The sequence below is a fragment of the Plectropomus leopardus genome, chromosome 18 (genome assembly GCF_008729295.1).
Source record: "Plectropomus leopardus isolate mb chromosome 18, YSFRI_Pleo_2.0, whole genome shotgun sequence".
Taxonomy (NCBI): Eukaryota; Metazoa; Chordata; class Actinopteri; order Perciformes; family Serranidae; genus Plectropomus; species Plectropomus leopardus.
The window spans coordinates 20,186,608-20,200,239 of NC_056480.1; the positions used below are offsets into that span (position 1 = coordinate 20,186,608).

Sequence of the window (13,632 nt, forward strand, 5' to 3'; positions counted from 1 at the left end):
TCAGTTACCATCATCTGTCTGTTTGCCTCCCCTCCCTCATCATCTCTTTTCTTCTCCTCTCTGATAATCTGAAAGGTACTTCCACAGCTCCACAGTAACATCAAGAGGACGGAAAGCTTTTCCCAAAGCATAATGAAAAGCAGTATTCGTTTGGTAACGCAGCAAAAACCCATTTAATTCCTCGTCTATGTTGGCTTCAAGTACAAAAAGAATCCTAATATCTTTTCATGTTTTGTTCTGGGGGTCAGTCAGTAGCATGAATGAGCCCTGGGTCATCTTCTGTAATGGAAATTTGACTAATGGGAGATCTGAGGAAGCTAGTTGGGCAGCAGAGGAGCATGCTGGGAGATATCTGCAACCTGGAGTTTAGGCCACGCTGTGAGTAAATCAAACATCCCTTATTATCGTCATTATGCACGCTGCAGGAGGTGACAGTGTGATGATCACTGTGTGGAGGTGTGGGTGTGTGTACGAGTATGTCACAGGGATGTACATTAGTATGAACAAATAGATATGAACAAATAATTTGCTCTTAAGGTTGAATCCAGATTTTAACACATTTACTTTATTTTATTTCAGTCACCTGACATGTGTCCTCATTCACCCGAATTTCTAAAATATGAACTGGAGAATATTTGGGTATCTTCCAAGCATATATCCAAATATACAGATATTAAATATTACAGATACTGTGGAAGCTTTGTGATACAACACAAGTGTGTTATGTTGAGAAAAGCAGGTTTATCTTTTAAATATAATTTTTTAGCATCTTACCTTCTTTGTTTTGTCCATAGCCTTCAGTATGGACATGTTCAGGTCTTCTAAGGCCCCAAGAACATTCTCATATTCACCGAGGTGCTGGGAGAAATACTCTTCACAGCAGGGAGACAAAAAAAAAAGAAAAGAACATTTCATGAGTTAAACAGCTAAGACAGGGCTGTAGGTGTTTTGTTGAAGCAGCACTGTGTGACACCTCGTTCGCATCGCCTGCAGGAGTTTGGTTGTAGAGCATGTGACCACATCTTACATGGTTCTCTCTTTATGCTGGGAAAAATGTCAAGTAGCATTTGTGTCTATGGTGCGCCTGACTATGAGGTTAAGAATGATAAAGCTATAAAAGTGTACAGTTTATTACAGAGGAGTAATGCCTTCATTTAAGAAAAAAGTAACACTTAAAAATATCCATCATCAATAAATGGTAAATTGATTCAACTTAAGTAAAAAGCTTTTTTACTGTTAACAAGCAATGAAATGATCATTATTAATGTTTCCTAATTATTAGTAATGCTGTAATTTATGCTATTTTAACACTTATTGATGCAAACATTATAATATTTTTTATACTACACTTAGTGTTTGATACTGGATAAAAAATGGTTTGTAAACCATCTATAAACATTATTTGGATGGCTATTATTAAGTTGAATGTGATGATTATAATGCCTTGTTTAATGGTTAATAAATATTGTGTACTGCATCTACACACACAGCAACTTTATGAAGTTTAATGTTAAGTCTACAAATCAATTATTAGCCATTAAGTTGTTCTTATTTAGGTGAAGGGTCAACTTACCACAGAGTTCATCAGTGTCCACATTGCTGCAAAACAAAAAAAATGAGATAGACATTTGAATATAATGAATTCCTTAAAAACAAAAATTTCCAAGGTTAAAGGAGGTGACAGACTAATCTTTCATTTGTGCAAAAACTTTTTTCCTGGACGGACTATAATTTGCTGAATTAGTATGTGATGACAAATAGAAGTGAGTGAAATATATCAGGATTAATTCACTTATTTAGTTGTTTTTCTCCCCAGAGGTGTATGTTACAGACCAGTGGCCCAGACAATGAATTTCTCACAGGAAACCCTTCAGGAATTTTTGCTGTTTGTGATAAATGTTCATGCACAAGTGTATTTGACAAGGTCTGAGTCTGTATGTGTGTATGTGGAGGAGAGAAACGGGGAAATAAAGAGGAGAGGTGAAGGTGAAGAGAGTGATTCAATGTGGAAAAGTACTCATAGTATCCTTAATACTGGCTGGCTTCAAGTGACATTTTGTTTCTTGTTTCAGTGAAGGTTGCTGGGGAATTACATCCATTTTAACTCCATTTCCACACAAGCTGCGGCTGTTGTTCACAGGAGGGGAAAGTGCCAAAGCAATCAATCAGTCCAAACAGGAGAAAACACTTAGAGGCACAGAGGACAGAGGAGGTGAACCAAAGGTTACACACTGAACTGAGTAACTCACTAAAAAGCTCTGCTGCTTGAAATTTGGCAGTTTTTACATTTTATGGTACATTATCTACTAATGGACCATGCCCAAGCGAAGAATAAACACAACTGCATTGTAAAAACTGGGAAACATAATGAATTTTAGTTTTGCACATGCTAGACCTCACGTGTAGCTGCAACTACAAATTATTCATACACAAATCAAACTGTCTGCATTTACAAACTACATGCAATACTTATTAAATGTGAAGTACCAAAGGATTTTTTCAGTGTTTAACATCAACTTGAGCAAGCTAGCCAGCCTGTCAGGCAGACCTTACAGATTGGTGACTCATTCTTTAATCAATACAGGATTCAATTTGAGACTTCCAAATGACCTCCTCACAACTTTGCCATCTGTGAAATGAACACAGAGGGAAGCTTTTGGTTTAAGACGGAGTCCATTTAAGTTGCCTGTGATTTAGCACAGTGATGGCTGTCATGATGAAGATATGAAATTGGATGCGGCTGTTTGTCAAGCTGAAGCTAAATGTTTTTCTTTTTGCAACCAGCCCAGTGGGTGTGTTCTTGTATGTTGCGGCATTTGAGCCAGTCGTAACAGTGCAGATCATTTATATTTGTCTAATTATGCTGCTAATATTTGAAATGAGTTCCTTCATAATGAAGATAACAATTGTATCATGGATAATGAGTCATCTGCATGCTTGAAATGTCTCACCTTTCTCTTTTTGACTGCAGAGACATCCACTTAGCAATAATACTCACTGTGGAATTAAATACCATGAATTCTGATCACATCAGCAATGAGAAATATATTAAATTCTGCTCTGCGTGAAAATTATTAATTGAGTATTTCTTTGCAACTACAGGGTCTGAATTAACTGTTTTGGTGTCATGATAAATATAACACATTGGCGATTTAATGCAGACATGTACGCATCAGTATAGATGTTACTGGGTCAGAGTAAATGAAGAAATAACAGAATAAATGAAATAAATGATTTGATTTCTACTTAACAACTCTTTACACTTTCAGAGTGAGTATCTATCTAGAATTATAATTGCAGCCCAAAACCTCCAGACAGATGCTAGTAAAGTGAAGCAGAGCAAACTTAGAGAGATTTTAGTGAAGCATACAAAGGCAGAATCTCCAAGTTGGCCATTTTAGGTACACTTATGTATTGTCTGTACTGTAAAACTCATTTGATGTCACTTACATGTCACTATAGGAATCAAGTTCATCAATTTAATTTCCATTCATTTCTGGCTTCATTTTGAAATATTAATCAGTTAGACCTCTATACATGTTCATCTATGGAAAATGATAATAAATGGACAGAAAAATGAAAACACAGAGGGCAGTAAATTGATCCCTGGGGTGCACCACATTGTATTTCTAGCACTATGGAGAGAACTCTAAAGCAGAAGTCATTTGATGACGCTGCCATAAAGACCAGTGTATTTATGGAGTCTACCGCAAATACTCTGATTACCAAAAAAAAAAAAAAAAAACATTCCGAGGAAAAACACATTTTTTAAGATGATGATAGTAATAATAATAATAATAATAATAATAATAATAATAATAATAATAATAATAAGAAGAAGAAGAAGAAGAAGAAGAAGAAGAAGAAGAAGAAACAGTGTGGCACAAAACAAAAGACAAAAGTCTTTTTAAATGATTTAATCGGTTGACACTCCTAATAAAGATTTTGGTTATAATTCATCATTATTTTGCAACATTGCAAGTTTGCATATTTTATTCATTACCACATGATACAAACAACTGTTCTGTTTTATAACTTTAAGGCTGTTCAGGTTAAAATCTTAAAGTAAAATAAATGCTGAACATTTGACATTTAGGCTGAACATGTCGCAACAGCTGACCAGTTTAAAAAATCTTTGTAGAAACAGTTTGTATGATTTAAGTCTATTTATACTGATATTCCGAAAGCTAATAGAAGATAATATTTTTATTTCATTGATTTATGCACGCATATGTTGCATGTTAATGTTGCAACTCATGTATGTGCAACTCGTGTATTTTTTTAAAGATTTTTTAAAGATCAAAGGCATTTAAAAACTACAACCCTGGATGTATGAGGAAAAAAAACTGTAAAAGAAGAAGAAAAAACTATACATATGTATTTGTGAGTGTGTGCCTTTATTGACTGCAAGCAGCTCTCAGTTCACTTTAAATTCCACTTTATTAAATGAAATCACACTCTGCAGACTAAAATATTGACTTCTGGTCTGAGACTGTTGTTACATTTAGAGTAATTGCTGTGTGTCAGTTAATTGGAGGTGGATCAAAAAAGCAATAAACTTTCCGGCACTGATGTCATTGAGGCCTGACATCTCAGTGGCAGTGATGCCGTCATCACGGAGGTTGAGATATGGCAGCCATTACACGTACTTAACGCAGAAGTAAAATAAAAATACATCTGTGGGCACAAGATAAAGGTTAGACAAAATAATAGCAACAAGGCAGTGCATCTGGACAAATAATTATTTTTAAAACAATTTAATTTTAATTTCTGATTCTGTTTTTCTATCTTCAGTATTGTTGAAAATGTGTGTGTCTATGCTCCTTCTCAGCCTCACCTGTTCCCACTTCACCTCATCAGCACTCCAGTTGCCTGACCTGACCCGCCCACTCACTCACTCACTCACCTGTTTTCCATTTTCCCTAATCAGCCCAGTAGTATATATACTGGTTCATTTCCACCAGCACTCTGCCAGCTCATGAAAGTGGCCATGTCCCTCATACCTTTGCTTGCTAGATTCTTAAACCTTAAACCTAAAACCTGAAAATATTCAGTCCAGTTTTGACTCTTGCCGTGCTTTTCTTTTCTTCCTCTTTAAGCTTTTTTTTTTTTAAGCAGGAACAGAATCTTGGTAAATAATTGATCAGCGCTGCTTAGTCTAATGAGCTCAAACAGTGCAGCTTATTTTTACAGCTTGATCTAAATTTTTCGCGCTCTGTTTTCAGTGGCCAGGTAGACATTTCTGTTCGATTTGGATTAAACCAACAAGACACAATGTGTTTATTATTTAGCTTATAAAGCTTTCCAACAGCAAGAGTTTGCTACTGCTTAAATGGTCTTATTATCCAGCCTGGATCAACAATGATGATACTAAGCAAAACTTGCTGTAAGAAACTTGTAATATTGCTAACCATTTTATCTAGTTTTAGCTATTACCCTCTGCATTTAGCTGCTTGATGCTATAAGTGGATAGTGGGTTCTGACAGCTGGTGGTGTAGCCTGTAAATAAACAGTCTGTGGAAAGACAAAGAATGCATTGATTAAAATGCAGTCTCTGAACCCATCGCTTTTCGTTATGACGAGTTATCTGTTTATTAGAGATCAGCGTATAGCCGGCACACAGAAGAGGAAGTCTTTGTTTGGATATCTGCTGGCAACTTGCCCCAAGAGACTAACAGATTCATGCCCTCAGGAAGTGTGCTGTGCTTTTAAGTTAAATTCTCATAAAGACCAAACAGTAAAATTACAACATGGTGCTCTGCTGCCTAAAAATATTTTTTGCTATTGACTTGCGTGGTGAAAGAGATAACTGTGAATCAGTGGATACATTTTTTGAGCATCACAACCCCCAGAAAATGATTCGTTTCACAACAGGGATTTAATCCATTTGGTCCGATAACAATCAAACAGTCTACAAAAGCCACATGATTGAATAATTTTATCCCCACTCAAGTCAACAGAAGCCTAAACTTTTAGTAGTCAGGTAATTTTATATGCGTCTGTTGAACCATTTTGGCTACATGCACCACTGAGCAACTTTCATGGAAATGAATGGGGCTCCCTGGCTAACATGATACATGATTTTGAATTATGTATTACAAAAACCTAATTTAGCCAACAATAAATGATGTAATAGTGCAAAGCACTTTCCACTAGCCAAGAGCAATGCAGAAGGACTAACAGGCTAATATTAGCCAGCAAGCTGCAACCCAGTCATTTTACAGTGACCTGCGGTTGGTCACTCACAATGTGTGCTGATAATATCATTTGCAAATGGTAGTTTTATGAAGGCAATGGTCCAAATGAAATAAAGTAACATTGCAAAAAGTAATGTTATTCTAATTATGACTGAAATGTATTTTTCGATTACCGTCAGTGTTGTGTTTTACATTGCTTTGGCATATAACCAGGAGCTCTCTCACAGCTACTGAGCACAAGTAAGAGGATGCTGACTGCAGTTCTGTTAATGGCCTCAGACAGAGGTGTCAGTCATAACAAAGATTGTCTGTAAGTTACATACATAACCTATAAATTTTCCATTCTCAGAGAATCTACACAGTAACATCTGTCAATCTGTTACATCACTCACCTCAACAGTATCATGGCCCCCGGTCCAGATAGTTTTAATGCTGTAATTCATTGTTTTAACATAAGCTCTCACGAATTCCTTTCTCTGCTTCACTTTTGACCGAAAGAAGATTTGCCTGGTACATATGGCAGACGTTCTGTTGGGGGAGACAAAATATAAATGATGCAATGATATAAATTATATATACATTTAAAAGAAATTGGTTGAGTGCATTGCCAAAAGATGTTTCTGTTACCTCTGCATCGAGCCAAGTCTTCGGATATTGCCAGAACCTGTAACAGCGAGTTCCAAGCTGAGTCCAACCAGAGGGACATCTCTTAAACGCGCAGGTGTCTATGCACGGGTGTCATATAAGAAAGAGGAGAGTATAACCATTATTCAGTTAATATTGGCTGACTGAACATTTAAAAGCAATGCAAGGTATGTATATATATATATATATATATATATATATGTTTTTATTAGATCACAGTGATATAAGGATTTGGTTTTCAAATATTCATAAACTTTAAACTTATACAAATTATTATGACTAATTCCAACTATAAAAAAAGAGCAAATAGTAGTAGAACTAACCCGATGCAGATGTCATCTGTAAACAAAAAGGGAAAATGATAAGCAGTTAACTTTAAATCGTTTAGTTTCTGTTTAATATACATTTGTTCCGCACATTTTCATGGATAAAATTTCAAAACTTTTCAATGACTTTTAAAGGTGTGTTTTTTAAGAACATCAGATTCAAACTATATTTATTTAATACAAACTTTATTTAAATTCAGCTACTTGACATACATGGAGGGAGAGACAGAATGCAGGAAAAAAATGAAGAAATATATGTGATGGTAAACATAATGTCACAAACACAGTTTTATGTTAACAGCTACTGAAAAAAAATAGATTCATTACAACAAATTATTTACATTACATGGACATTATCCAGAAAATTACTGTAACAATTTCATTACACACAACAAATTTCCATAACTTTTCCAGCCTTGGATAACGTGTTGTGTGTTTTTTCAAGGTTTTCCGTGAACGTAGGAACCCTGTATATATTAATTCTATAGATTTTTCTTACCCCCAGTAGTCCACTGGTCAGAAAGAGCAAAGCAAAATGAAGAATCGATGCCATCTGTGTAAAGATGAAATTGTAAAGTAAATACAACGCACCCATAACTCATGTGAATATGTCGGTGGAAGGTAAAACTTACTGAAATAATAACTAAAGTCCAAAACTTTTTTTGTCATAAAACAAAACTAAAAAACAAGTTCTTTGCAGTAGTGGTGATGTAAGAATTTTTTCTACAATTACACGTATGCATAAAGACAATTTTTGATTAATTAAAAGAAAATGTCAATTAAGCAAGCATTATTAAAGCAAGTTTTTGATTAATTAAAATGGGAAATGTGCACCAAGACTCATGCAATAGCAAATCAGGCTATGATATAGAAAATAGAATACGTTTGATAACACCATTGCTTGGAACTGTTGAAATATGTTCAAATAAATGTCTTACCTTTGTTGTGATGATCTTTTAAGGTTACACTTGTAGGAGCAGATGGGAAATTACTGAGGAAGAGGAAGTGCCATCTTTATAAACCTCCAGCTGCTGTGACTTAAAGCGTTCTCTGGTGGCAAAACCCTGTTTAATTAATCCAATGCCAGCTGTAACCCAGTTGACACACTGCCTTTGCAAATTTAACAATTTAATAAAGTTAATAAAATCAAATTAAACTCAAACTGGTATGACTACTCTAAGTCTGTGAAACACACGTGGTATTTGTTTTAGTGAAGATGTTTGGGTTTCACCAGAACTTTCACAGAGAAAGACACAGTATCACTGGACTCTCCCCTCAAAGTTCACATAAATTCAACCCCAGTTCCAAAAAAAGTTATTGTGTAAAATGTAAATAAAAATAGATTGCAATTATTTGTAAATCCTTTTTGACCTATAGGCCCAATCCAATTGAATACAGTACAAAGACAAGATTTTTGATGTTCAAACTGATACACTTTTTTGTAAATATATACTCATTCTAAATTTGATTTCTGCAACATTTTCCAAAAAAGTTGGGACAGGGGCTACAAAAACTGGCAAAGTTGTGGAATGTTCAAAAAACATCTTTTTGGAAAATTACACAAGTAAAAAATTTATTGGTAACAAATTATATTATCATGACTGGGTATGAAATGCCTGGCTTGAAAATGTGTCATTTTGCACCCACAGTGAATCATAAAGTAGAAATAAGCCTTTAGATATTGTGTTGTCCTTTTTAAGTTATGGCTTTCACAGAGAAGCATAAACATCATTCTGTTACTTTCAAAAACATATCTTGATGGAAAAAAGGGTCTAGATTTCATCTTAGCCTGTGAGTATCCAAATATTGTACCCAAATGTCACTCTGTGTAATGCTGTACATCAACAACTTGAACAAATTTCCCATGATGTGCTTTACCCAACTAAGATGCTGTTCAAGTTAAACAGTATCATCATACATAAGCACCCAGAGGGCATTGTTCAGAGGACACATGCAAACTATTAAAGGTGTTATGATCTTGGCTCCTTTCACATTTTTTTTTTTTTTTTTTTGCTTTAAGAAAAAGCCTCAGCGCTGAACAGTCAAATTTAACCATTTTATTGCAGCAATAACATAGCTGTCATTGCGCAAAGGTCTCAGCAAAGTTGCCAATAACTGTTGGCATTGTACATTTCTGCAACCACAGATAGTATGTTACATTTGCACATTTCATACGTATTACATCAACATTTCTAAAGTGACGTAGCTCAGATTACGTGTACAGCAGCTGAGTTTCTCATCATCAGAGGGAGGGGTGGTGGATAGCATCAGACAACCACTGCTTGAGAACACTCACATCTCCAGCCATGTTTGTGGCACCAAAACCGGGTATTTTTAAGCCAAAACTTGATGTGTTCCCAACTCTAACCATGTGGTTTAGGTGCCTACACCTAAACATGCATAAACCACAGTGTTAACACAACTTAGAATTGAAATTTAACATTTCAGTGTATCAGCTACTACTTATGAAATGTACAAATTCAACCCATGCAATGTACAAATGTAAAATATCCATGGTTTCCACAAATGCACAATGCCAACATATATTCTAGCATTTGGAATGGTAAAAAATCCAAAAGGACTATTAAGATTGCAGGACAGAAGTAAAGTGACACTTAACTCTGACAGGTAAACTCTAATCTGATGACTTTTGTGTATGATCATGTAAAAATAAAAATGTACAAATAAGGCTATTTTTTGGTATCGCCGCTGATAAGTTAGTCAGTTTGTCCAAACCATTGGTCCAGAGTGAAATATCTCATCAACTATTGGATGGATTTCACTTTCATTCATTTCTTCAAGTGCCACCTGCAGTATGCTGCTCTTACCCAAAGAGTTCACTTATAGTGGCAGAGAGCTGAAAAGCAAAGTTTCCTGAACTTCTTCCAGTTGGAAATCTGTTGTTGCAGACTAACTAACTCCACCTGACAGAGATGCTGAGGTGCACTGAACACACCATGAGTGCACTTTCAGCAGGCTGACAACAGCGAAAACAGGATTTGGGGTTGGCGTTACATAATTCTTCAAATTTATGACAAAGATTTGTTTCACATGTACTTTGAACTTGATACTAAAAGCATGCAAACGTGTTCATGTTAGCAATCTCACCTGAACAGGGCAGCTATGACTCTAAACTTTTAGTCCACCTATTTTTTTTTTTTGTTTTACCTATTTTTTTCACCTAAAAAAAATCCATGTTCCCATTCATTCATTATTCATTCACCCTCTTGCTGACTGTGTGTATAAACTATTTTCCTGGATGCATACGTGAAAAGACAGCAGAATAGATGATCATTTTTTGTCTTTATTGAATGCGGGCAGTTTTCAGATCACTTTCAATTCCAACATAGAAATTTATAAAATGAAATCACTATCTACAGACTTAAATATTTACTTCTGGTCAATCAAACAATCATTTATTTGTCACATGAAGTCATACAAGGTGCACTTCAGTGAAATATGACCCTGTTAGTTCCTTTTACTTTGGCATTGCCATGTAGTCCTTTTTCACTTCTTACAATGAAGTCTGTTTCCAGACTGCAGCCCTGTAGGCCGCTGTGCATGTGTTTATTGTAGTCACGGATGGTTCTGGTAAAGCATGGTTTCTGGTTGTAGAATCATTTAACCATGATTGTTGTTACATTAAGAATAAATGCTGTGTATAAAATTAGAAATATATTTTTCAGCCTTGATGTCACTGAGGCCTGACATCTCAATGGAAGTGATGCCATTATCATTGAATATGTCATATATGGTGGCGATAAGCCATTCTTCGTGCAGATGTGAGGTCTTCTCAAAGTCAAGGTCACTGAATGTCCCAGCTGTGCGCACAGGTTAAAGATTAGGCAAAACAATAACAAAAATGTACAATTTTCCAATGAAAAAAATGTTCCATCTTCAATGTATGTATTTGAAAATAGATTTGTTTAAATAAGGACAGAGAAAATGTAAGGCAATACAATTTGGTGACATTCGAGAATCCTTAAGTGAGATTTCTCTTTTTGAAGGAAATGCAGAATATGCCTGATGATCAAAAATACCGATCAGAGATCATTATTTGATGAGAGGTAGGAGTGTATCCTGCAGTCTCACCCTTGTTGTGATTATCTGATAAGGTTGCACTTGCAGAAGCTGGTAGGAGTAAACGTCATTTTTCTAAACCTTCGTCAGCTGCTGTGGCTCAAAGCGTTTCATTCGCCGGTTTCAAACATTGTTTAATTATTCCAGTGAAGGATGTAATGCGATCGACACACTGCCTCCAGTTAATACGAACAATTATATTAACATCCTAATGAGATGTTCATGAAACATTGCTAATAAAACCAAACAAAACTCTTTGCCTCGGATGTCATCTGACACAGATGACATCCTGTTACTGCTACTCATCAGCAGTCACCACAGCTGAATGTGCAAGATGATGACCAGCTCTGCTGAATAAGTACCAAAGCTTCCACCTTCCTCTATGAACATACACCTCATATTTTAAATTACACTCAGCAGTTACATTACGTTCCAATTACGCTTTCTAATCTTTCATCATATTAGTCCTACACTTGCAAGGACTCTCATGGACATGATGTTTTTCTAAAAAATAACTCTGATGATGATATTGAAATGATAATTGAGTTGCATTATTGGAACTGTAGGGTGTTTTTGAAGCTTGATCTATACTCGGGACACTAGGAAAAGATATTTTGTCCTCCGCTGCTTTGATTCATTTCTTATCTTTTTCTAAAAAGTATCTTTCTCTACTCCAGAACATTATTTAATATGAAAAAAACAATGGACCCAAGTCACAACAGACTTCATTCAAACAGACTTCACAAATTCAAGTATACAGTATATATAAAGAAATCCTGCAAGGAAATGTTTGTTTATTTTTCAGTCTATGGCACTGAGCCAGACCAGTGACCAGTCTGAGTCCTTACAGCAACAGCTGGCCCAGGGCCCTTACTGCAGGTCCTCCTCTCCCCTCTCCCCTTTCATAACTTTCTCTGTCTCTCATTAAAGCATGGAAAATGCCCCCCAAAAATATGTTAATAAAACTGGTATCACAACTCTAAGTCTATGAAACACACTTGTAGTATTTGTTTTAGTGAAGATAGTTGGGTTTCACCTGAGAAGAAACAGACAGTACCTCTGGCCTCTCCCCTCCCTCAATAGACCATTCCTTAAATCTAAAACTGAAACAAGCTGCATATTTCAACTGTTACACACTAAATAACATGATTTTTCAAGGTGCAATGCACAGTGGCTTATCCAAAAAGTGGCATTTGATAAAACCATCAGAGACACAGTGAACCGCTCCAGCTCCAGGCTTTAACAGCGGTTATCAGATGGGTAAGTGCCGACCTGTTATGACAGTATATTATACTGCCATAATAGGTCAAATAGAAATAATAACATATTTTGAAACTACCACATTAGCTTCCTGAATTTTTGCACAAATATAGACTGAACCCACAGAAATAAAGAATAGAGGAGTGTTTCTGTAAACATATTTTGAAGTGGTCAACTGTTACTGCACTAAATGGTCATCCCAAATGTTAAATATTTCACATTAAAAGCACCTTGTTTCAGTATTATTTTGGATGGTTATTAGGGTCATTCTAGGTAGTTGCTAGTGTATTGGACACCATGTAAGGGTAGCAACGTCAGTGATGTGAGAGTAGATGGGAACTACGATGAAACAGTCACTATTGCAATGTTACAATATATATGTAAGTCTGTCTCTAATCCATACATATAAGAAATAATAATTTAACCGGCTGACAGACAAATAGAGAAACTGGTTTGACACGAGTCTCCTGAGGCGCGCGGAGCTCACTGCCTGGAGTGCTTGTCTTCACATCTTGGTCTACCTGTCATCACTTGAACAAAACTGAGCACAGGAATAGATAGAATCATCTTATCAGAGAGGTGGCCTAATTCCTATACATATTCTATACGGCAAGAGTCATTTTGTCTTTTCTGTTATGTACAGAAACAACCGAGAAATGCCATGCCAAAACTTTTAAAGAGGTGCAACATCTACATCACCCATTGGTTTGTGAACCACTGTCCCCATATTTAGACGAGAGGATGAAGTTGTGGAGGATACATATTGCTACACTTCTATCCAGATTCACAGGTTGCCATGCTAGCAGTTTGTCAATCGTAAGTTAGCCACGCCCTAAAGCAGAACCTGCTTTATTGTCTATTTTACTCTAAATGACACCATGATTAAAAATAAACATCCCACTGTATTTGAAGAAGACTTGAAACTACCTTTTAAGACCATAAATTCTTTAGGAAAATGTTTCCTGAGGTCATAAATCAAGTAAGACGTAGTGTTATTCTCTCAAATTTACAATCAGACTTTTTTTTGCAACCAGCAGAGTCGCCTCTTGCTGACCATTAGAAAGAATGCAGGTTTAAGACACTTCTGCATTAGCTTCACTTGTCACAGTTGGAGGTTACATCCA

General features: G+C 35.9%; 1 protein-coding gene across 1 annotated transcript in view; it reads right to left on the reverse strand.

The window, feature by feature from the left end:
• necab1 (N-terminal EF-hand calcium binding protein 1) overlaps positions 1-13,632 on the reverse strand; it is a 45,162-nt gene that overhangs the window by 24,441 nt on the left and 7,089 nt on the right. The window contains exons 4-5 of the mRNA XM_042507157.1: positions 1,574-1,599; positions 775-872 (exon numbers count right to left, since the gene is read on the reverse strand). Coding sequence (XP_042363091.1) covers positions 775-872; positions 1,574-1,599 — 124 coding nt within the window. The remainder of the gene's footprint in view (positions 1-774; positions 873-1,573; positions 1,600-13,632) is intronic.